Here is a 25,963-nt window from a genome sequence, read left to right on the forward strand (position 1 = left end):
TTCTAAGATATCATCAAACGATGCCCCCTCCCTGGATGCTAATGTAGTTTAACAGCAAGGAGAAGCCCCTTTCCTTTCCTTTCCTCCTCTTTGGACACAAGAGAGACAAAAAAAACCAAACCACAACAACAACAACAACAAAACCACTGAAACATTTGCCCCATCCACCTTCCTCCATACCTGACCATCCCTACCCTAACTAGAGGCACATATTAGCATGCATCCCTTTCAATTATGTAAATAATACTTTAAAACCTTAAAATTTATAAAAACTAACCACAGAAACACATTTTTCTCTTATAATTTACCATGAACATGGCCAGATATTAAGAAAGGTATAAAGGGGTAGATAACAAAAGAAAAGAAAAGAAAAAAAAAAATGAAGCGATCTTCAGTATTTTTCCTTTTTTCTTCATCACTTCTCACTAACACATGCAATTATTATGTATTCTATTTCTCCTTATAGGAGTTTATAAAAAAAAAACAAATTAAAGTAGAAAACAGAAAACTTACACTCTCAGGTATTGTTGGGAGTCCAGTTAGGTCAGGGGTAATGAAGAAGGAATGCTAATCAACAGAAATGAACCACATAAAAGAGGAGTTAAAATCTTATGGCAATACATGCAACTGGAGATGAAAAGAAGGCATTGATTAACTTGATGAACACCATAGTCTGATACTTTGAATTTGTTGAATTTGAGACTGTTGAATAAGATAGCAGGTTTACATGAGATTTAATACTTTTCCCCTAAAGACAGTTAAGTGTAAATTAAAAATAGGTCATTTAAAATTGACCCAAAATGAAATAAGAATCCTGGAAACGCTTTAAGGTAAAAGAGGATAAAGCACAAAATTTTACAAACACATACATTATCAAACACCTTATTCAATCACAAACACACAATATAAGTAAAGTATCTAATTATATGAATATACACAACCTAAAATTATTTTCAGTTTACGTAACCTAAAACATAAAACTTCCTAACCCAAAAATATATATCAAAATCTTTGAAGGTTCTTGAGTTTCTATAGCAAACAGTGAACAATCGCTTTGGTCAACATTACCCATTGTGTCATTTAGAAAGCAGCAATGAAATCATGTTTAAGAGTTTGAAACTTCTCAAAGCATTGTGTGTCTTCCAAAGTATGATCCTGCGACATCCGAAGCAAAACCATGACTCATGCAAAGATTTATGTAGAAAGCTTCTTGTCCACATGCATTCATGTGTCCCACAGTGCTCCCAAATCAAAGCGCAATGTAATCACCAGAAGATGTTTTATTTTCTGTTCATATTAGTATCAAAGATAGATTTAATATCCCAATCACACAAACATAAATTTTAAATGGCTTCACACTTGAGCACTGGAAGTATTTGAGAACTGACTCATCCAAACAAGGTTGGTTAACATAGATGTGGTAGAGTTTTCAAGGGTAGAGTAACACAGGATTAATAACTACATGTCTTGAGGTCATGCGATCGAGAATATGATGAAAATTTCACGATGTGGATGCACATTAACAGTGCTGCTGCTGAAAATGGAGAACATGCACAAATCTGGTCTCCATTCACTATTGTTATTTGGGAAGGTTTTAACAGTACTGCTCTTCATTGAACTTTGCCTTAAAATTAAGGTAATATAAACAGAAAATATATGCCAAAGGATTTTGCTTAAAGACCCAAATTTACCATTTCCCAAAGGACTAAACTATATCTTAAAATCAAAGGAAATCAAGAAATGATTTTCCCAAATTAGTAGTGATTTTTAAAAGTTAATGTCCTTTTAACTCACCGGTGCTAACGAGGGCTGATCTTTCAAAGCTTGCTCACTGGCAATAAATATATCTTGGTTCTTATAACATATGAGAGAAAAATGAGCATTTTACTTTTGGGGGGACAGTTATATGAAAATTGGCTATGTATGTGATACAAATGTAACTTTAATAGTCACTAAAAATTCTTGATTGTTATTATTACAAATGTTAATTTAAATGCTGTTTTCCAAATATCATACCAAAAACCCGAAAAAAATTATTTCATGTTTTGAGAGCAAAGAATAGCATAGCTGTTTAACGATTTTGAAATATATCTTGAAAGAATGACTATTTTTAAACTTCTCATAAAATCTGATATTCCAGTGACCACTATTCACTTGTGTAGAAACAAAACCTTCTGTGATCCTCAGTTTTAATTTGGCATTAGAAGGGCGCGGCGGTGTGGCCTAGTGGCTAAAGTCCTCGCCTTGAACGTGCCAGAATCCCATATGGGTGCCAGTTCTAATCCCGGTAGCTCCACTTCCCACCCAGCTCCCTGCCTGTGGCCTGGGAAAGCAGTCGAGGACGGCCCAGTGCCTTGGGACCCTGCACCCACGTGGGAGACCTGGAAGAAGTTCCTGGATCCTGGCTTCGGATCGGCATAGCATTGGCCGTTGTGCTCACTTGGGGAGTGAACCATCAGACGGAAGATCTTCCTCTCTGTCTCTCCTTCTTTCTGCCTTTCCAATAAAAATAAATAAATCTTTAAAAAAATTGGCATCATAAAACCAAACATCTCTGCTAGTGGTAGGAAAAGTGTCCCAGCCCTCGGTTTACTCCTCTCTAACAGGGGATGGGGCACACTGCTACAGTCACCTGCAGAAATTACTAACGAAATTGACACAAAACTAACCACCTGACTTTGGCAATACTTAAGATAAATACGGAGGCTTGAGAATGAAGTACAATATTTGAAAGTTAACACAGCTTTTATTCAAAAATCTAATTGTCCAACAGGTTTACATCAAAACACTGAACTTCAATCATTATTATCAAAGCAGTTAACATCAAAACCACATGGCGTTGTCACTTAACCCAGTTAGAACAGCTATTATCAGAAATACCACAAACACGTGCTGAAAGGATGTGCAGAAAGGCAAACTCCTACACAATATTGGTGGCAAGCTAAAGTAGTACAGTTGTTATGGGGAACATCTGGGAGGTTGCTAAAACCAAAAATTAAAACAGAACAGTCATATGATTCAGGAATCCCTGCTTGGGTATCTAGCTAAAGAAACAAAATCAGGGCCTGGCGGCTCAGCCTAGCAGCTAAAGTCCTCGCCTTGAACGCCGGGATCCCATATGGGCACCAGTTCTAATCCCGGCAGCTCCACTTCCCATCCAGCACCCTGCTTGTGGCCTGGGAAAGCAGTCGAGGACGGCCCAGTGCCTTGGGACCCTGCACCCACGTGGGAGACCTGGAAGAAGTTCCTGGATCCTGGCTTCTGATCGGCATAGCATCGGCCGTTGTGCTCACTTGGGGAGTGAATCATCAGATGGAAGATCTTCCTCTCTGTCTCTCCTCTCTGTATATCTGACTTTCCAAAAGATAAATAAATCTTTAAAAAAAACCAAAAAACAAAATCAGTATAATGGAGTTATTGGTATTCTCATGTGTATTGTAGCACTTTCATACTAGCATAGACATGGAATCAAACTAGTCACTCCTTAGCTAATCAATAAATTTTTAAGGTGTAATACACACCTATGGTGGAGACTACCAAGCCACAGTGAGACAGACAGGAGCAACAAGTTTTGGTGTTACAGTGTACAACAGGGCAACTATGGCAAACAATGATGTACATTTCAAAATCGCTGCAACAGAGAATTTTAAATGTTCTCCTCACAAAGAGATGACAATGTTTATCCCGGTGGAAATGCTAATTGCTCTGATCTGATCATAGCACAATCACACACATTATTGAAACATCATCCACCCAGAAACAGCTACAAGTAGATACCAATTTAGAAGAAAATAAAATTTATTTTAAAAAATCTATAAGAACTAGAGCCAAGCTTAATTATTAAAGCAGTTATCATATATACTGGAATATTTCAAAAGTTCAAGGAAAATACATTTTAAAAATAAGTGGCTTTTTGGTATGAAAATGTTAAATCCTTTCGTAGCTTTTTCATGATATGCATTTTCTCTGAATTTTTCTAAAATTCCTACTAAAATAGAATGTAATTACTCAAATTCCTTTAAGAAGATTATTTCAGACTTATGAAAAATATATTGCCCATTAGAGGCAAAGCTTCAATTCACCAACAAGCAGCACTTTGAAAGCAGCCGACGGTATATCGAGGTACATTGTGTCATGTGATTACCCTAACAGCTTTCTCGAAAATGTCTCAAATGGAAACAAAGAATAATCAACTTTTTTCCCTTTGTTTAACATCATCACATATTTAATGACTTACTTAAATGTAAATTCTATCTTTATTAAAGAGAAACACCTAGAAGTCATTAATTTATGATTCTTACTAATAAAAGTGAAGTGTCAATGTCCAGGTACTTTTTAAATTATTATTGATTACTGTTTCATGACACAGTTCCACAGGCTCTCAAGTGTTCTCCTCGCCTATCGATTTCCCCTCTAATATTATAAGGGCGATTCTTCAAGAACAGTCATAAATCCATCATTAGCTATTGAAGGGTTTCCTGACACTGCAGGCATGGACAATGTCTGAGACTCCAGCATCCCATTGTCAGGATATTTTCAATTGTTACATTGGAAGTTCACATTTGGTCTGGTTGCAGAGACACAGTGCACTATGTCTGCACATTGAATTTCCAGATATTTTTGAGACATCTTTTATAGGATATCTATGCAATCCTGAGCAGAGAAATGCTTGAATTTTGAGCACAGAGATATATTTTTTACTTCTCATTAACACTGGACAACAGTTGCCCCCTACTGGAATGTGTTTTTGTTAATTCTTTAACAAACATTAGATTCAATTAACAAATACAAGGCTTTTACAAAAATCACTACTTCTTGAAAAATTCAGATTGTTTCTTCATTGTCTCTGGCTTTTCTGCTTCATTTCTCCTAAACACAAACCCTACCTTTTTCAAGCGATCTAAGAATCTGTTGTTCTCACCTGCTTCCCTCCTCATCCTTTGCCGGTGCTTCCACAAAGCCTGCTGGGGCTTAGTCCCCACTGAGTGCTCTGCTCTTTCTTTGCTGTTTGTATCATTTTATCTGCTAGTGATTCCAAATACTGGTGAAAAATTCTAGCCTATTGTGTGTGCTCAATTCATGAAGAACATTAGTGGACTACCCCCTGCACGGTACATGTGCCCTCTTTGAAGCACATGCTACTTCTTGTTCTTTGTGTTTCAGCTTGTTAAGATCCATTTGTATTTACTGGAATGGCAGATTTACAAAGAGAAGCAGAGACAGAGAAAGATCTTCCATTGCTGGTTCACTCCCTAGATAGTCGCAATCAGTGAAGCTGAGCTGATCTCCTAAGCCAGGAGCCAGTAACCTTTTCTGGGTCTCCCACACTTGTGCAGGGTCCCAAGGCTTTGGGCCATTTTCTACTGCTTCCTGAGGCCTCAAGCAGGGATCTGGATGGGAAGTGGAGTAAGTGAGGCACAAACTCACACCCATATGAGATCCTTGTGCTTGCAAGGTCAAGATTTAACCAATTGAACAATTGTGCCTGGACCAAAATCTATGCTTTAGCATCTTAAACTTTGAATACTTACAAAATTCCCCAAAATAGGAATGTGGATTTAGATATAATGACCACACTCCATGGATAACTGTAAGTGTAAATAACCACATGAGGAACTGCAATCATATTTCTACGGCTCCATATTATGTACTGAAGCTTATGGGGAAAAGGAATGTTTGACTCAGAATTTTAACCATTTGCTACTCCTGCTCTAATCCAGTGCTGCACACGTTGTAGCTGGGCAATGTGTATGAACGTGTCTGTGTTCCTATATGAGGCATTTACTTTCCTGAAATTCAATGTTCTCGCAAAAAAATCCACAAAATTTGGTTACCTTTAATACATAACATAATTTTCTGATTCTATAATTTAGCAACTACCAAAACACACACCTAATTTATATCCACAATTATGAGAGTTATAGCATATTATCACCTAGTTATGCTAGTCGTAATAGTATTGAACTTTTCATGGAGGCAGAACTGGAAAAGGACTTTTTGTAAGTTTAAGAGATCTTAACTGAGATATTGCTACGAATTGAAGAAATAATTGCTGATTTAATACTTACCACACTCAAATTGACAGGAGTGTTGGCCTTTGGTACTGGGTGGTTATACAGAGACGCAAGAGTTTCATTCAAATCATCCTCCTAGAATGAAAGAAAAAGCATGTTTTATAAAAGATGTGTATGTGTAAATAATGCAGTCAAACTTTTCGACGATAAAAAAACAAGGAAAGAGAAGGGAGGGTGGAGGCAAGGACTGCAGGGAAGGAAAGGTGAAACATCACTCACCTTAAAAAAAGCTACATGACAAAATCCATTGTGCTTTTTCCTGAAGATGCATTTTATCTAACTACTAACCACAGAAGCATCTCAAATAATTCAAACTGAAGTATCTGAATAAAGTTAATACAGAAAACATATTTAAAACTCTGCATAAACATAGTAACGCTTCATTAAGTGTTAGGAGGATTCCAGTGAAACAGTTAAATATGATGCTAGATTGTCTACCTCTGTCTATATCCACAATTCTATGATACACTTCAATAGCAGAATGCTAAACCTGTAACTGGACTACACTACTGTAATAATGGGGGAGGGATGGAGGGAGAGGAGAACGGAGAGGGAGAAAAGGTAGGAAAGGGGAATCTCTACCTACCAAACAGTATCATAGAAAATAATTAAAATAATTTTTAAAGTATTAACAAATATGTGGAAAATTATTATAAAATATGTCAATGCTAAACTAGCAAATATCCTAAATCATGAAGAACAAAGAGATGGAATAAAAGTAGCAACATGTTTTTATAAGATCTAGAGCATTTTTCCCATTTTTGTCTTAAAGTATCAAAACTAATTTTTGAAGAACAGATAGCACTTTAAAACTACTGCACAATGTAGAAGCTATTTTAAATATTACTTTTTTTTCATGTTGCAATTCCATAGGCCCATGGCTTTCCCCTCCCACCCTCCACCTCCCCTCACTCGCCTACCGCTCTCCCATATGTTACTACAACAGTATAGCCCTTCAGCAACAGTCCCAAGTCCATCATTCTTCCATTAAACTGTATCATGATAGAAAGTCCAGCATCCTATTGCCAAGATGTATTTAACAGCTTCATTGGGGATCCACCTTTTATTCAAGTGTTTTAAGTATTCCTTTGCTACGTAACTGCCAGTCACTACTCGATCGTTAACAAACAGAAGTAGATAAAATATACAGCAAATCTACTTTAGGATTTGCATCATAATAATGTACCTTGATATACATCTCACTTTTTCTATGTCTTAACACAGAAACCAGTAATACTGCAGAAAGCTGACCTACAAAATCACCATTCTTAATTTCTCTGAATTTTTTTGATGGATGCATAACAGAAAGAAAAAGACAACTGTATAAGGATGGACATAATAAGTTATAGAGAAACTAGATATCAGTTATATAATTCTTGCGATTCTTCCTATATAATTTGGCTATAAATTTAAATTAAAATTTAATAAATTGGGTCTCCTGAAAAAGTATACACTCAAAATTGTCTACCCAAAATTCTTTTCAAAATGAAAGATTATATATAAGCAATTTTTCTCTTGGCCTTTTAAACATCGAAATTCAACATAGAAAATTATGCATGAGGGGTTAAGTGTTTTGATATAGCTTTGGTATTGCTTTGAATGTCCCACGTGCCATCTTGGAGCACAGATTCAAGTCCTAGCTACTCCACTTCCAATCCACCTGGTGCTGCCCTTATGAGCCTGGGATGCAGCAGCAGAGGATGGTTCAAGTACTTGACTTCCTGCCTGCTACATGGAAGACCTGCGAGGAGTTATAAAATACACAAAATGTATCTTAATATCACCCTAAACAGCTTATAAAACTGAAGTGACAATAGGAAGAAAAGAAAGAATTACTGTTATAAATCTACTTTTGGTTATTTAACTAAAACTATAAACTAACAATATGTTATTTCCCTTAATTTCTCTTGTTGGAAAGCCAAAATTACAGGGATTAGCTCAAAACTATTGGTTTTTGCATATAGTAGTACTGGCAGCTTTGAAAACAGTATAATACTATTTAGTATTTAGTATAATATTCCATAAATTACCAAAGTATTCAAAATTTGAATAAACAATGCATTTATCATCATAGGATATTTGTAATTCAGAGTTTTCATTGTAAAAAAATCCATAGCTTTATTCTGTTATTTTCCTTAAAAAAAAAAAAGACTTATTTATTTGAAAGAGTTGCACAGCGAGAGAGGCAGAGAGAGATATTTCATCCTCTGGTTCATTCCGTACAAGGTCTGAAACGGCCAGGGTTGGGCCAGTCAGGAGCCGGGAGCCAGGAGCTTCCTCTGGGTCTCCCATGTGGATGCGACTACTTGGGCCATCCTCCGTGGTGGCCTCACAGAGGGAGCCGGATAGGATGGAAAGCCACCAAGACTCAAAGAGGTGAAGCAGGCATCATCTCAACACGGTAAGCCAAAGGTCCAGCACCTATTTCCTTTCTTTGGAATTGAGTGACAACAGCTCTACTTAAAATTGTTTGAGTATAAAATGATTATTTGATGTCAATTTCACAGATTTAAGCAACCAAATGCAAAGAGCAACTCATCTGCATACACATTCACAAACACTGTAAAACCTGCTGTTGTAGCACTTCTAGTTTATTGACATGCTATAAACAAATTCACTATAAGGGTAATAGAAACACCTTTGTTAGTGGCAGATTTACATATCATTAAATAAGTTTTAAAAGCTTCTGAACTTTCATTTTCAGATGGAAGAACTGTTTACCTACTGTATAGATATTACATTTTGATGAAAGTCACAGGAGAGTATTAAAGAAAACTTAATTCCAATATTCTAAGCATTCAATCAGATTATATCGTCAATTAGTTATACTTTTCATTCCTAAGGATGACATTCTGCTACTGTAGGGACATAGAAGCTATGATAACTAATTCTAAAGTGAGCACATTCTGCCATGCTTGGAACCAGTGTAAGTCGCTATTGATTTGAACACGCTAAGAATAACAATTGGGACTGACATAACCGGCACAGTAGCTGACCCTCAGCCTGCAGCCGTGGTACCATAGAGGTACGGGGTCTAGCTCTGGCTGCTCTACTTCTGATCAGCTTCTACTTAACAGCTTGGGAAAGCAGCACAGGTTGGCCCAGCCACAGGAGACCTGGAAAAGGCTTATGGCCCAGCTTTGGATTGACTCAGCTCTGTCCACTGTGGCCATTTGGGGAATGAACCAGCAGAAGGAAAATTTCTATCATTCCTTTTCCCTTTCTACAGCACTTTCATGTCAAATAAATAAATCTTAAAATGTGGTTAGGCTGCTGGAAGCAGCCCTCATCCCTCTAGCTACCCCCTTCCCAGGTACCAGAAGAGAAAAGGAGAAGGAAGGCGGTTGTCTCATTCACTTTCTCCCATTCCTCGACCCTCCCCACCCTAACTGGTGGTCCACATGGACAAGATCCCTCTCAACTACGTAAACACCATAAAAAATGAAATGAATTTACTATTTTTAAAAAGGATTATAAAGAGAGAAGGCTGTAAAAGTCCGATATATGTGTAAAAATGCTTTGACCATATCAGCAAATTGTAAAGAAATTCACACAAGGGGCCTAGTGCCATGGCCTAGCAGCTCAAGTCCTCGCCTTGAACGCACCAGGATCCCATATGGGCGCCGGTTATTATCCCGACAACTCCACTTCCCATCCAGCTCCCTGCTGTGGCCTGGGAAAGCAGTCGAGGATGGCCCAAAGCCTTTGGGACCCTGCACCCTTGTGGGAGACCTGGAGGAAGTTCCTGGATCCTGGCTTCGGATCGGCATAGCACCAGCCATTGCAGTCACTTGGGGAGTGAATCATCGGATGGAAGAGCTTCCTCTCTGTCTCTCCTCTTCTCTGTATATCTGGCTTTGTAATAAAAATAAATATCTTTTAAAAAAAGAAAAAAAAGAAATTCACACAAGGAATATCATTGTGTATCAGAATCAGGCCGTGTGTCTTAAAATCTTTCTTTGAGGTGCAATCTGTACTTTCTCTCCCATTGTGAGTGGAAAAAAATGTAATTGAGCTCTGCTTATACATTTTGATTTTGATAATCAATAAATATTTTTATTTCACTCAAAAAAAGAATGAAAATTGATTACTCTACAAAAACAAGAGTTACTTTAAGTTTACATAAACTAAGAGACTTTTTTTCACATTTCCTCCTTACCCACCACTTTACTTAATTCAAAAATATATTTAAACATGACTTTAATATGAATTAAAGTGCTGCCAAAGCAATAGAACTGTTATTTCTTTATATACTCTTAGTATAATGAACAATTAATTCTAGACAATTTTGATTAAAAATACCAAATAACTATACACTAATCCTAAAAGTCATTTTTATTAGGATTTTTTTTATTTTTACAGGGGAGAGCGGGAACTCAGTCCGCCACTACCACAAATTACGCAGTCGAGTTTCCCACATTTGGGGAAATCGCAGGGGTCAGCACATCCGGGTGCAACGGGGACAGGGGTCAGCACATCCGGGTGCAACGGGGGAGGGATCAGCACATCCGGGTGCAACGGGGACAGGGGTCAGCACATCCGGGTGCAACGGGGGACAGGGGTCAGCACATCCGGGTGCAACGGGGGAGGGGTCAGCACATCCGGGTGCAACGGGGACAGGGGTCAGCACATCCGGGTGCAACGGGGTAGGGGTCAGCACATCCGGGTGCAACAGGGACAGGGGTCAGCACATCCGGGTGCAACAGGGACAGGGGTCAGCACATCCGGGTGCAACAGGGGCAGGGGTCAGCACATCCGGGTGCAACGGGGCAGGGGTCAGCACATCCGGGTGCAACGGGGCAGGGGTCAGCACATCCGGGTGCAACGGGGGCAGGGGTCAGTACATCCGGGTGCAACGGGGCAGGGGTCAGTACATCCGGGTGCAACAGGGACAGGGGTCAGCACATCCGGGTGCAACGGGGGAGGGATCAGCACATCCGGGTGCAACGGGGGAGGGGTCAGCACATCCGGGTGCAACAGGGACAGGGGTCAGCACATCCGGGTGCAACGGGGACAGGGGTCAGCACATCCGGGTGCAACAGGGACAGGGGTCAGCACATCCGGGTGCAACGGGGCAGGGGTCAGCACATCCGGGTGCAACAGGGACAGGGGTCAGCACATCCGGGTGCAACGGGGGAGGGATCAGCACATCCGGGTGCAATGGGGGAGGGGTCAGCACATCCGGGTGCAACAGGGACAGGGGTCAGCACATCCGGGTGCAACGGGGGACAGGGGTCAGCACATCCGGGTGCAACAGGGACAGGGGTCAGCACATCCGGGTGCAACGGGGGAGGGATCAGCACATCCGGGTGCAACGGGGCAGGGGTCAGCACATCCGGGTGCAACGGGGCAGGGGTCAGCACATCCGGGTGCAACGGGGCAGGGGTCAGCACATCCGGGTGCAACGGGGGAGCCTCGCCAGGGAAAGCCACCTTTGTGATCGTGGTTCTCTCCTGCCAGGTAAGTATTCTTTATTACGATATTACGTGAATATATGAAATATTTTGGCTTATTTATTTAATTCATTAGTTTCAATTTTCATAGTAGCTTATTTTCAAGTATAACTTGGAGCCAGTTAAGTCACCATCTGTAACACTGTCGTGTCACTACCTTCTTAGTAGCATTATTTGCAACAGCTAAACTGCAGATGCAAACTAAGTACCTTTATAATCTATATATAGTTCATAACCAAATACATGTAACAGAATATTATTCAGCCTTAACAGTGAAGGATATTCTGACATATGCTATAAAATGGAAATGTTAAGACATAATGCTAAATGAAATAAGTCAGTTATAAAAGCATATATCAAATGATGCCACTTATATGAAGTACTTAGAACAGTCAGGCTCTTACAGGGAGGCGGTACATGCAATATTTCAAGGAAAAAAGGAGGAGGAAAATGGGCAGTTACTGTCCAATGGCTAAACTAGTAGATGTTGTTATGCATAGTTTACCACAAAAACAAAAGAGAGGAAAAACATGGCTTACCAGTTCCTTAGCCAAGTAATCTGCCAGAGTATTTAGAAGCTTGTAATATACTTCAAACCATGGCAGGTAACTGAAAACAAACAAAAAAGTTTAATATGTACATACACATAAAACATAAAATTCACAATCAAGAAATAGGATAAAATAAACATGCAATTTGCATATTAAAATTAGCTGACCCTGCAAAATGGAAAGAACTATGCCTATGTCCACCTTCTCAGTAACAATTTACATATTAGCTATGACTATTCCTAGGTTTCTTATATCAGTGTCTAAAAATTCTATTAAAAGCTGTATACTACACAATTCTGACATTCATATTATTATCGCACTTTCATTAGAAAAAAAAAACTAAGCATTTTGAGAAGACAGTCTATTGAAAAACTAATTTGAAAGGTTTTAAAACCAAAGCAGTCACAGTCATTTATCGTTTAACCATGGAGACACATTCTGAAGGACGTGGATTTCCTGTCCTGTGGCCATCACACAGGATACTGCTGTGCAGTAACAGCCACAGGATCACTACGCAACCTGCAAAGGTAGAGTATCAAGCTTATGGAAAATTCCATTAAAAGATAAGCTTACTTTCATGTAAAAAGAAATGGAAAGTCACATATAGTTTGGAGGAATACTCATATTGCAGTAATTCTACAAACATAATTCCATAAATAATCTTATTTATTTTTTACACCAAAAACTAACTTAGATTTTAATTCCCTCTTTCCATGAAAATTTTGAAATACTCTAATCTTACAGGAAGGACCACAAGTAAATGCCATCTATTGTGGATTAAAATGTGACTGGACACTGAACAATTACTGCTTATTAAATGTTACTAAATTAAGTATTTAATTAACCATTTCTCTGAAAATAATAATTAGAAATCCAAAATTGAAACAGATATCAACACAAGTATTAGGAAGCCTAGTGATCACTCTGCTAAATGGAGCAAGTCATGCCAGGCACGTTCTCTCATCTCACAGGAAAACAACACAAACACGGTGTCAATGTCATACTATTAGGTATAAAAATGTTACTTCACTGAAATGTGACAATATGTGAGGGTTTTTTTTTCACTTTATCACTGTTGTCATGACTGTCATATTTTGTGACACTAATATGCCTGCTTTTAGGAAAAAATAGTTTATACATACATATAGATATCATATAGCTTTTTTCCCCTCCCACCTTTATCCCCCCTATTATCACTACATTATAGCTCCCTAGTAATGAGTTACAAGTTTAACTTTCTGACATTTAAGTGTATCATGACATGATAAGCACAGGCAAAGGTAGAAAGCCTAGTATTGTAATACAGAGGGATATTCATGAGTTTCATTTGGGAGTCCTGCTTTTATTCAGGAGTAAAGTCACTTACTGGCACCTGACTTCCCAGTAGGCTTGTCTCACTCGAACAAGCCATTAACATAGCCATATGTACCTATGTATATATTTGCATACAGTATACAAGCATTTTCTGTGCTTGGCAAATTAACTCTCATATCAGTTTTTATCAGGGCAAATACATGATAGTTGTCATTTTGAGACTGGCTTAGTTTTCCCAGCATGGATTCCAGCTGAACATTATGTTGCTAACAGCAAGATTTCATTCTTCTTTATGGATGAGTAGTATTCCATTGAGTAGATGTACCTTTATCCAGTCCTCTTTCAATGGGCATCTGAGTTTATCTCCTGTCTTCACTATTGAAAATTGTGCTGCTACAAATCTAGGATTGAAAGTCACTCTTCTAAATGCAGATTCCGGTTCCTTTGGACTTATTCCCAGGAGCGGGATGCCTTAGCCACGTTCAGACCAATTCTTAGTGGTCTGGGCACTACTCATACTGACTTCCAAGGCAATTTACTTTCTAAACCACAGTGGATTGGGGTCGTTTCCTCACATTCTCACCAACAACTGTTGTTTGCTGATTTTTCTTATGTGAGCAATTCTCACTGGAGTTAGATGGATTCTCACTGTGGTTTTTAATTGCATTTCCTTAACACCCAGGGAGCATTTTTTTCATCCAGGTATTAGCTTTTTTAATTTCATTTTTTGAGAAATATCTCTTCATTTCCTTTGCCCATTTCTTAATAAGGCTATTTGGTTTTTACCATTGAGTACCTGGAGCTCTTTGTGAGTATTGGATATGTGCTGACTGCATTCTGTTGACTGCATCCTCAATTCACTGACCACTTTCCTGGTACAGAAGTTTCTTAGTCTTATGTAATCCCATTAGCTTATTTTGATTGTAATTGCTTGCGCTTTTGGTGTCTTTTCCAAGAAGCCTTTGCCTGTACCTATATCTTGTACAGTGTTCCCTATTTCCTCTAATAATTTGATTAAAAAATTAAACATTTTTCGAAGGATAAAATATATATATATATATATGGCTAATGGGCACATAAAAAAATGCCCTGTATCACTAGCCATAACGGAAATGAAATTAAAACCAACATGAGGTGTCCTGACTGCAGGTAGAATAACTATTAAATAAAAATTAAAAAAAAAAAAACAACAAATGCTACGGAGAAAAAACTTATAATTTCTTTCATTTATACTCATTTCATGAAATCATAACATCCTGAAGATGTTGTTATTTCAAAAACATCCACATATCTCTTACAACTAAGACTGCTATGCTCAGACAAGATGGAACTAACCATTCCTGGAACATGCTGCAGAGGTTTTAGCTAGACGAAAATGTACTTATATTAGGTGGCATGCCCATTAATCCTTTCTTCTAATATTCACCTTAAATAAAGTGAAAACAATCACTGTAATTCCTTTCTCATTTCACTATTTAAAAAGTAGAACACATCCGATAATTCTATATTACTAAGTAAGACTTTTTTAACTTAGGTCATGTTATCACAACATCTATTTAATACTCCCGCTTTCGCATTTTTACATTATAATTTCTCATTGTGTCTCAGTCAGTCATGTGGAAGGCCCAAATGAGGTTCTAGATCCAGACTTCACCCTGGACCAGACCTGGCTAATAATGGGCATTTGGAGAGTGAACCAGTATATGCAGGAGTCATTCTTCCATATTTTTTTCTCTCTCTCTTTCTCTCTCCCTCTACTCCACACTCTCTCTCTTCAATTCAAACACAGTTAAAAGATAAAATTTTAAAAATAAACCAATACTCTCAGCATTCCCCAAGTAAGCTCCCATAGTGGCTGCAGTAGCACACACTCCCAACAGCGGAGCACTGGCACACACTCCCACCAACAGCAGAGCACTGGCACACACTCCCAACAGTGGAGCACTGGCACACACTCCCAACAACAGCGGAGCAGTGGCACACACTCCCAACAACAGCGGAGCAGTGGCACACACTCCCAACAGCGGAGCAGTGGCACACACTCCCAACAGCGGAGCACTGGCACACACTCCCAACAGCGGAGCACTGGCACACACTCCCAACAGCGGAGCAGTGGCACACACTCCCAACAACAGCGGAGCAGTGGCACACACTCCCAACAGCGGAGCAGTGGCACACACTCCCAACAACAGCGGAGCACTGGCACACACTCCCAACAGCGGAGCACTGGCACACACTCCCAACAGCGGAGCAGTGGCACACACTCCCAACAGCGGAGCACTGGCACACACTCCCACCAACAGCGGAGCACTGGCACACATTCCCAACAGCGGAGCAGTGGCACACACTCCCAACAACAGCGGAGCAGTGGCACACACTCCCAACAGCGGAGCACTGGCACACACTCCCAACAGCGGAGCACTGGCACACACTCCCAACAGCGGAGCAGTGGCACACACTCCCAACAACAGCGGAGCACTGGCACACACTCCCAACAGCGGAGCAGTGGCACACACTCCCAACAGCGGAGCAGTAACACACACTCCCAACAGCGGAGCAGTGGCACACACTCCCAACAGCAGAGCAGTGGCACACACTCCCACCAACAGCGGAGCACTGGCACACACTCCCAACAGCGGAGCAGTGGCACACACTCCCAACAACAGCGGAGCAGTGGCACACACTCCCAACAGCGGAGCACTGGCACACACTCCCAACAACAGCGGAGCAGTGGCACACACTCCCAACAACAGCGGAGCAGTGGCACACACTCCCAACAGCGGAGCACTGGCACACACTCCCAACAACAGCGGAGCAGTGGCACACACTCCCAACAGCGGAGCACTGGCACACACTCCCAACAGCGGAGCACTGGCACACACTCCCAACAGCGGAGCAGTGGCACACACTCCCAACAGCGGAGCACTGGCACACACTCCCACCAACAGCGGAGCAGTGGCACACACTCCCAACAGCGGAGCACTGGCACACACTCCCAACAGCGGAGCAGTGGCACACACTCCCAAAAGCGGAGCAGTGGCACACACTCCCAACAGCGGAGCAGTGGCACACACTCCCAACAACAGCGGAGCAGTGGCACACACTCCCAACAGCGGAGCACTGGCACACACTCCCAACAACAGCGGAGCAGTGGCACACACTCCCAACAGCGGAGCACTGGCACACACTCCCAACAGCGGAGCAGTGGCACACACTCCCAACAGCGGAGCACTGGCACACACTCCCACCAACAGCGGAGCAGTGGCACACACTCCCAACAGCGGAGCACTGGCACACACTCCCAACAGCGGAGCAGTGGCACACACTCCCAAAAGCGGAGCAGTGGCACACACTCCCAACAGCGGAGCACTGGCACACACTCCCACCAACAGCGGAGCAGTGGCACACACTCCCAACAGCGGAGCACTGGCACACACTCCCAACAGCGGAGCAGTGGCACACACTCCCAACAGCGGAGCACTGGCACACACTCCCAACAACAGCGGAGCAGTGGCACACACTCCCAACAACAGCGGAGCAGTGGCACACACTCCCAACAGCGGAGCAGTGGCACACACTCCCAACAGCGGAGCAGTGGCACACACTCCCACCAACAGCGGAGCACTGGCACACATTCCCAACAGCGGAGCACTGGCACACACTCCCAACAACAGCGGAGCAGTGGCACACACTCCCAACAGCGGAGCACTGGCACACACTCCCAACAGCGGAGCACTGGCACACACTCCCACCAACAGCGGAGCACTGGCACACACTCCCAACAACAGCGGAGCACTGGCACACACTCCCAACAGCGGAGCAGTGGCACACACTCCCAACAGCGGAGCAGTGGCACACACTCCCAACAGCGGAGCAGTGGCACACACTCCCAACAGCGGAGCAGTAACACACACTCCCAACAGTGGAGCACTGGCACACACTCCCACCAACAGCGGAGCAGTGGCACACACTCCCAACAGCGGAGCACTGGCACACACTCCCAACAGCGGAGCACTGGCACACACTCCCAACAGCGGAGCAGTGGCACACACTCCCAACAGCGGAGCAGTGGCACACACTCCCAACAGCGGAGCACTGGCACACACTCCCAACAGCGGAGCAGTGGCACACACTCCCAACAGCGGAGCACTGGCACACACTCCCAACAGCGGAGCACTGGCACACACTCCCACCAACAGCGGAGCAGTGGCACACACTCCCAACAGCGGAGCACTGGCACACACTCCCACCAACAGCGGAGCACTGGCACACACTCCCAACAGCGGAGCAGTGGCACACACTCCCAACAGCGGAGCAGTAACACACACTCCCAACAGCGGAGCAGTGGCACACACTCCCAACAGCGGAGCAGTGGCACACACTCCCACCAACAGCGGAGCAGTGGCACACACTCCCACCAACAGCGGAGCAGTGGCACACACTCCCAACAGTGGAGCACTGGCACACACTCCCAACAGTGGAGCACTGGCACACACTCCCAACAGCGGAGCACTGGCACACACTCCCAACAGCGGAGCAGTGGCACACACTCCCAACAACAGCGGAGCAGTGGCACACACTCCCAACAGCGGAGCACTGGCACACACTCCCACCAACAGCGGAGCAGTGGCACACACTCCCAACAGCGGAGCAGTGGCACACACTCCCAACAACAGCGGAGCAGTGGCACACTCCACAGCGAGCACTGGCACACACTCCCAACAGCGGAGCACTGGCACACACTCCCACCAACAGCGGAGCACTGGCACACACTCCCAACAGCGGAGCAGTGGCACACACTCCCAACAGCGGGCTAGTGGCACACACTCCCAACAGCGGAGTAGGGTACCTTTTTGTTTGTATTCCAACCTAATTGAAGAATTCTAAACAGCACTTTGTAAGCCAAATATTTTGTCCACATGGAATGTTTTGATGAAATATTGGGGTAGGATCTGGGCACTTAGCCTGACAGTTAAAACTAGAGTTAGTTACAAGTTACCAGCTCGGGTTCCAGGTTCCAGTTTCTTGCTAATTCTGACTCTGGGAAGCAAAGGAGATTGTGCAAGTAACTGGGTTCCTGCCTCCGAATGGGAGACCTCAACTGATTTCCCAGTTCCCAGTCCTGGCTGCTGGAGCCCCGTGACAAGGCAACCAGCAAACGCGGCATTCTTCCAAGGAATAAATTAAAAAAAAAAAACATTCAGACAGATTCTTTCAAACATCAACTTCAGCTTTCCCTATTCACGACAGAACATAGCCTAGCCACATACAGGATGCCTGTGTGAACATGGACTGGTCCTGTGGGACAGCAATCTCTTGTTGAAGAGTATATTTCATTCATTCTCTCTCTTTTTTTTTTTAACATTTATTTTATGTTTTTGTTAGAAAGTCAGATACACAGAGAGAAGGATAGACAGAGAGGAAGACCTCGTGTACAATGATTCATTCTCCAAACAGCCACAATGGCCAGAGCTGCTCAGATCCGAAGCCAAGAGCCCAGTGTCTCTTTCCGGTCTCCCACACGGGTGCGACATCCTAAGGCTTTGGGCCAGCCTCAACTGCTTTCCTGGGACACAAGCAGGGATCTGGATGGGAAGCTGGGCTGCTGGGACTAGAACCGGCCTCCATATGGAATCCCAGTGCATGCAAGGTGAGACCTTTAGCTGTTAGACTACTGCACGGGGCCCTCATTCATTCTTTTTGACGAACAAAAAACATGTACCAAACTAGAACTACTCTGTAGCTTGCCCACACTTCTAAAAATTTCATGATGGAAAGGACGGTTGCAGTGATAAACAACATTAACTAGAGCATACATGTAAACTGGGTACTTCAAGCTAGAGGCATATTGTATGTCTTCAGCAATGTTGCTGATTTTGCTGTTAATTAATAATGTGCCAACCTAAAATAAATCTGAGAAATTCAACCAAGGTCTGAATTTCTTGGTACCCATTAATATGAAAAGAACCGCAATTTCAGACATGCAATTTTCAGTATGTATCAAGCTGAACAGGGTCTTCTGCCTGTGCCCGTGCCGGTGCTGTGATCTGGAGCGCCATTCTCCCCACGATCACACACCTAACAGCTTTCTCTCATACGACTCCTACATAGTCCTTGTAGTTGCAAATAAAAGCACAACCCCTGATATGAAAACATTACTAAACATAAAATCCTACTGCCCTTTTTATCTGACAAGAGCATGGCCCAGGATCTAACGTTTTAACTAGCTTCCATGATACAGTAAGTCTAAATATTGTAACAATAATATCTTGAGTTTTAAGAAAAGTATGCCAAAAACCTTTTATTGAATATATACTTAGGTATAAAACAAATAACATAAAGTTTATCTTGCTAGGGCAAGTAAAGTCACTTTCATGATTTTTTTTAGTAGTTTCTTAGGTATTTTTAAACAGTATAAATTCAAAGCAAATTTTTAAATATGCAAATTCTTAAACTCACTATTACTAAGGTCAAATGTTTTTCACTAAGTTTTACGGTACCAAAGACATTGAAAATCTATAACAGCCAACCACAAAAATCCTAGAAAGTTTCAAAAATACTTATATTGTATATACTGTAGTATCTGAATAAGAAATTTTACTTGAATTTTTAAAAATTTTAAATGAAATTTCATTACCAAAGAATCACTATGACCCTAAAATCCTGCAAATATATATAACTGAAAAACTAACACATTCAAATAAATTATTTTAAAGGAAAAGAAAGGAGATTAAAATTCAATTGCAGATTTTTTTTCCTCAGCTTTCCGTGAAGACAAATGTGTGCATAAAATTGTGCATTGCTATGGCAGCAGGGACACTCCCCCACTCTTGTACTTCCACTTACAGAGCTGATAAAACTTTTACATCCAAAAGTCAAAGGTTAAATAAAGGAAAGGAAATGGTTTCTGTCAAACCGTCAGGTAGCCACTAACACTCCAAGCAATCAGAGGGAAACTACATTATAGTAATCAAATAAAACCAAGGAAACTGCCCTTCCGTAGGAAAAATGTGCAATGTCTAGCGGCTGTTTTTCTGTCTGGAAAATTGACACAAAATGTGTAAAATTGAAACATTCTGGTTCTAGAGGATTTGCTCAAAGAAAGAGTATGAAAGCTTCAAGTTTGATATGAGTTAAAGGGGGTAGCAAAACTACAAAGGGCCTAATCATAAACCTGTCTTCCTTAGTAGAGTATTTCATTTTGAACCTGTGGCGACAATTTTATAGTTGTAAAATTACATTAATCAAATTAGAGGGAAAAGTTATTTCTTGCATTTTTGCTAGCACATGAAAGTAATTTCAAATGCAAACAATAACAAAATTTGAATTAGTAATATCTGAATTATTTGGAAATCTTGTTAGATCAAAATAGACATTATAGAAATAATTAAAGCATATAGCTGCAAGTTTAAATACCAATTTTTCTACTGAATAGGCTTAAATTCTGATATTTCTTCTAAAGAGCAAACAGAATGAACCAACCTAACAAAGCATTAAATCCCAAGTCTTACACAAACATGTTTTTGAATAGCACTGTGGAAAGACTTCTGATTTCCTCACTTATAACTCACAGATTAATCTAAATTACTTTGAGGTTTCAGCATCATCCAGGAGGAGAGTGCATTTTACATGTTATGCATGAACTTTTCAGCTAAGAACTCTAAGGAATACAGTAGTTTTCTGAATAAAACATATGAATCACTTAGCAAATCACTGTGCATTAAAACCAACACCAAATGATTCAGCTGTTATATTACTGCCATCAGTAGTACTATTAACATGTTCAGTTTAGAAGTCTGCTAGTCAAGAAATCCAACAAAGTTGCTTTTCACCTGCACTAATGAAAATGCTCTCTCAGTTTGTCCTTTATTTCACTTTATGCTACATTATTTTACATTTCTTCAATGTACGTCATTTACATTATTTTTACACTTTTAAGGGCCTAAACTTTAAACTTTAAACTCAACAAACAAGAAAAACTTGGAGATGCTTTTCTTTTAAAAGTTTTAATCATTAAAACAAAAATTCACACATTATACACTAACATACAAATCAGAATATATTTCGCAAACATACAGTTGACAACAAAAGAAAAAACAGTGCTTACGGTGTGGTAGGGTAAACAAAACAGAAGAAGCATTCATTAATATCCTAGAATCTTAATTCAAAATATAATATACTTAAATATAAATGCAGCAATTTTGTACAGGACATGGTATTAAATGGTCTTAAAATATTTTTCAGGTAACTACTCTAACTTCATGAACTTGTTTTCAGTACATGCATTCATTTTAGAAATTGTAACTAGAGGCTACAGTTAGCTCTTAGCTTCATATCCTACAGAAAATTTTAAGTGTGTTTAAACAAGTCTATGGAAATAAACTACAACTAAATTTCAGAATAAGCATAGATTTTTGTGCCACAATAAAAATGGCTTTTATTTTCTTTTTCTGTAGTAGACAAAGTGCTTTTATTATCAGGAAACATAGTCAAAACCATATTTTTGTACTTGATTTTGCAAGTAATTTGTGATATTTCTCAAAGTTTAGTAGTATGGATTCGAACACCAAGATGTCCTTCGAAACGGAGTACAAGCACGAAGTCTGAGGCTTTGAGAAGCCGCTGGTAACACACAGGGCACCTTCTCTCAAGACGCCTTTGCAAGAAGCACTCTGTACGCAGTGAGTCATGAATAAACAAAGCCTTTCAGTTGATGCTGGATTGCTGCATTCTAAAAGAATAACCACACCTTTCCTTCTAAACTCTCTTTAAAATATTACCAGTTATTCCAATTTGTGTTTTATATTGAAATAAGAGTAAAACTTTTTCCTAGCATTTCTTAGGGTACAGGGAGATATTCCAAACCAGTGTTGCTTGAAGGAGGAAAATAAAAAGGACAGGAAGTAAGTTGTAAGCACTGTATCATTTCTTCAACCATTTCACAAAGAATTTCCACAACAACGAACGTTTTGTGCTGAAATTATCAGAAAACACTAATTCCTTGGTCCAAGACTGTCAGTCACCCCACTAAGGATATGTCCTTTTACCCCAAAGGTCATTCTCTCACTCTGCAGTCCCAAATGTGAAGGGACCAATAAACCCTGTCCTCCCACCTATGCTAGCTATGGATCCACTCAGAGTCCTGCACTGCCTAAGCTAAAACACTCTATCAAGAGAATTGTGCATTTTACAAACTTCAACATGAATCAAAAGGTTCACAGAAAAAGCATGTTTTAAAAATAACAATGTATGGATTTAAAAAAATATTGTGACAAAACTAAACTTAACTCTTAATTCCATTTTTCCATGAACTTGTTGAAGCACCCTTAAGCACATTCTAACTGACAAAAAAATGATCTGGCAAATCCCCACCAACGTAATATTATATTTATAGTTTCATGTTAATACTTTTGTGCTTTATAATGACAACAACTCAAAATTTTAGAAAATAAAAAAAAACTAATTGACAGGGATTTTGTTGGTTGGGAAAAAAATGAATAAAGGCAAGAAGTACAGGACCAGCACTGCGGCAAGGCAGACTGGGCACCACCTTGCTACCAGTGTCCCATCTGAGTGCCAGTTCAAGAGCTGGCTGCTCTAGTACCAGTCTAGCCCCTGTTGGTGTGCTGGGAAGGCGGTAATGACGTGTGAGCACGTGGTCCCCTACCACTCACATGGGATACCTGGACAGAGTTCTGATTTCCCGGCTTCAGCCTAATCCAGCCATGATCATCTGAGGCAATTTGAAAATCAGTACATAGGAGACTTTGTTCTCTTTCACAGCTCCTCTATGAGTAGGTTACTCAGATGCTAAGCTTATTTTTTCTATAGCTTTTTAAATGAACTTGTAGTGATTATTATATATTTGGATATTAACCCACTGTTACAGTGCCCATAAATATATTCCTGACAGCTTATTTTCTTCTAAATTTTCTTTACATATTTGTCACCAAACAGAAATTTTCATTAGTTTATGCTCAAATACACCAATCATTCAGGTTCAAGATGCATTATTAGATACATAAAAGCTCTCCCTGCTTATAGTCATTTGCTCAAAAGTCAACAATATACATTTTTAATATTTAAAACTTATTTGAGAGACAGAGAAGATCCCCACCCAGTGGTTCATCCCCTCAGTGCTCATAATAGCCGGGGATATGCTGAGATAACAAACAGAAGCTAGGAACTCAAGCCAGGTCTCCCAAAACTGCTGGCAGGACACAGATCACCTGAGCCATCACCATGACCTCAGAGTCAGCCCTGGCAGGACGCAGATCACCTGAGCCATCACCATGACCTCAGAGTCAGCCCTGGCAGGGAGCCTACAAACAGGAGGCAAAGCTGGGGAATATGGTTCAGTAACTCTAACATGGGATGTGGGCACCTTAACCATTAGCCAAAACATGTAGAGTTCTACTCCCTCTAGGATTTTCTAACACATTTAGAATGGCACCATTCCTCTCAATAATTGCAAAAATAAACAAAGTAGACCCAACATGGTAGCCTGGTGGCTAAAGTCCTTGCCTTACAGGCACCAGGATCTCATATGGATACCGGTTCTAAACCCAGTAGCCCTGCTTTCCATCCAGCTCCCTACTTGTGGTCTGGGAAATGAGCCAAGGACAGTTCAAAGCCTTGGGACCCCGCACCCACGTGGGAAACCCAGAAGAGGATCCTGGCTTCTGGCTTCAAATCTGTGCAGCTCCGGCCGCAGCAGTCACTTGGGGAGTGAATTATCAGATGGAAGATCTTCCTCTCTGTCTCTCCTTCTCTCTGTGTATCTCACTTTGCAATAAAAAATTTTTCAATAAAAATAACTAAATAGAAAGTGATGAAAGGTCATCAAACTGAGTGGACAATTCAGGACCCAAAGCATCACTATTCCTTTCACTCCTCTAACTGAAGCATTCACAAAGATCCCTCAAACACTGGTTACAGTTCTAACAAGTATTTACTTACCCACCAGAACCTTCTGAATAGAATTCTATAACATCTGAATTCTGTTTGTTCAAAACCCATGCTCTAAATTAGCTGTTCTCAAAGCACACAATCTATGCTAACAGCAATTGGAATGTCACTACAGTTTTACAACATAAATATTTTCTAGCTTCTCCTATTCCCTCTGCACTTTCCTTTTCCCAACCCATCCCCTCCTCCTCTCCCTGTGTCAATCTGCCTTTCAAATCAGCAAGTAAATCTTTTTATATAAAAAGAAGATTCATTTATTTTTACTTCAAAGGAAGATTTTCAGGGATAAGGAGAAATAGAGAAAGATCCTCTATCTGCTGGGTTCATTCCCAAATGGCTGCACTACTTGAGCTCAGCTGACTTGAAGCCAAGATCCAGGATCCAATAATCAAGAGCTTCTTCCGGGTTTCACACACAGGTGCAGTGTCCCAAGTATTTGAGCCATCCTCCACTGTTTTTCCAGGTCATAAGCTGGAAGCTGGATGAGAAGTGGAGCAGCTGGGACTCAAACCAGCACCCATGAGATGCCAGAACTTGAAGTCAAAAGCTTAACTTTTTAGGCCATGGCAATCAGCCCCATTAAGTAATCTTCAAAAAAACAAAACAAAAAAAGACTCCAGTACATCCAGGTGTTACTACAACACACGTACAGGTTTGACAACCAGATAGAAGAACAACTTGGCTACTTAATTGCTTCAGGGTCAGTTTCGTACACATTAATAACATGTGAACTGCATTTAAGGATTCTATATTAATCTTTCAGCCACTTAATGAATGTTTGAGGTGATAATTTATAGTACTATTTTGATAAAAACTATGTTTTCTTAAATTTAAACAGAAATTCTTAACTTTTATTCTACATGCAAATTCAGACACTATTCTAGACATTTCGACAAATATTTACTAGTTATTAATAGGTTCAATGTATTCAAAATATTTTAAGAGCTCAAAACAAAGAGAAAAACTCGAGCCTAATATTACATAACATTGGAAAATCAGTTCAGAGGCATATTATTAAATTAAGATTCACATATTATGAAAACTGACTATAGTCTCAAATGTGCCAACAAAAACAAGAGAGAAAGGTTTATTCAAGTGTGGGTGGGTGTGAGAAAGGGAGAGTGGGAGCAGAGATGCCTGGTAACAACTGAGAAATCAATCGAGGTGAACCTTATACAAAAACTTTCCTGGGCCCGGCGCGATGGCATAGTGGTTAAGGTCCTCACCTTGCACGCCCGGGATCCCATATGGGCACCGGTTCTAATCCCAGCAGCCCCGCTTCCTGACCAGCTCCCTGCCTGTGGCCTGGGAAAGCAGTCGAGGACAGCACAAAGCCTTGGGACCCTGCACCTGCGTGGGAGACCCAGAAGAGGCTCCTGGCTTTGGATTGGCTCAGCTCCAGTCGTTGCGGCCACTTGGGGAGTGAATCTTCGGATGGAAGATCTTCCTCTCTGTCTCTCCTCCTCTCTGTATACCCGCCTTTCCAATAAAATAAATCTTATATATATATAAAAAAAAAACTTTCCTAAAAGTATGAGTTGCTTTTAGTGAAAATTTTACAAAATTTATAGGTAAAAATAACAACACATATGCAGGTTTGGTT

At 40.9% G+C, this 25,963-nt stretch overlaps 1 protein-coding gene and 2 pseudogenes across 2 annotated transcripts in view; all 3 read right to left on the bottom strand.

Moving 5' to 3' along the window:
- The window catches only part of DENND1B (DENN domain containing 1B), a 217,548-nt gene that overhangs the window by 113,356 nt on the left and 78,229 nt on the right, over positions 1-25,963 (bottom strand). Inside the window, exons 6-9 of one of the 2 annotated variants that reach the window (XM_040985407.1) lie at positions 12,067-12,136; positions 6,069-6,149; positions 1,795-1,854; positions 514-567 (exon numbers count right to left, since the gene is read on the bottom strand). In XM_040985407.1, coding sequence (XP_040841341.1) covers positions 514-567; positions 1,795-1,854; positions 6,069-6,149; positions 12,067-12,136 — 265 coding nt within the window. The remainder of the gene's footprint in view (positions 1-513; positions 568-1,794; positions 1,855-6,068; positions 6,150-12,066; positions 12,137-25,963) is intronic. The other variant, XM_040985408.1, reaches the window with a different exon arrangement.
- Positions 10,434-10,574, bottom strand: LOC121160117 (annotated as a pseudogene).
- On the bottom strand, positions 11,421-11,542 carry LOC121160118 (annotated as a pseudogene).

The sequence above is a fragment of the Ochotona curzoniae genome, unplaced genomic scaffold (genome assembly GCF_017591425.1).
Source record: "Ochotona curzoniae isolate NIBS_2020 unplaced genomic scaffold, NIBS_Ocur_1.0 contig_430, whole genome shotgun sequence".
NCBI classification, from domain to species: Eukaryota; Metazoa; Chordata; class Mammalia; order Lagomorpha; family Ochotonidae; genus Ochotona; species Ochotona curzoniae.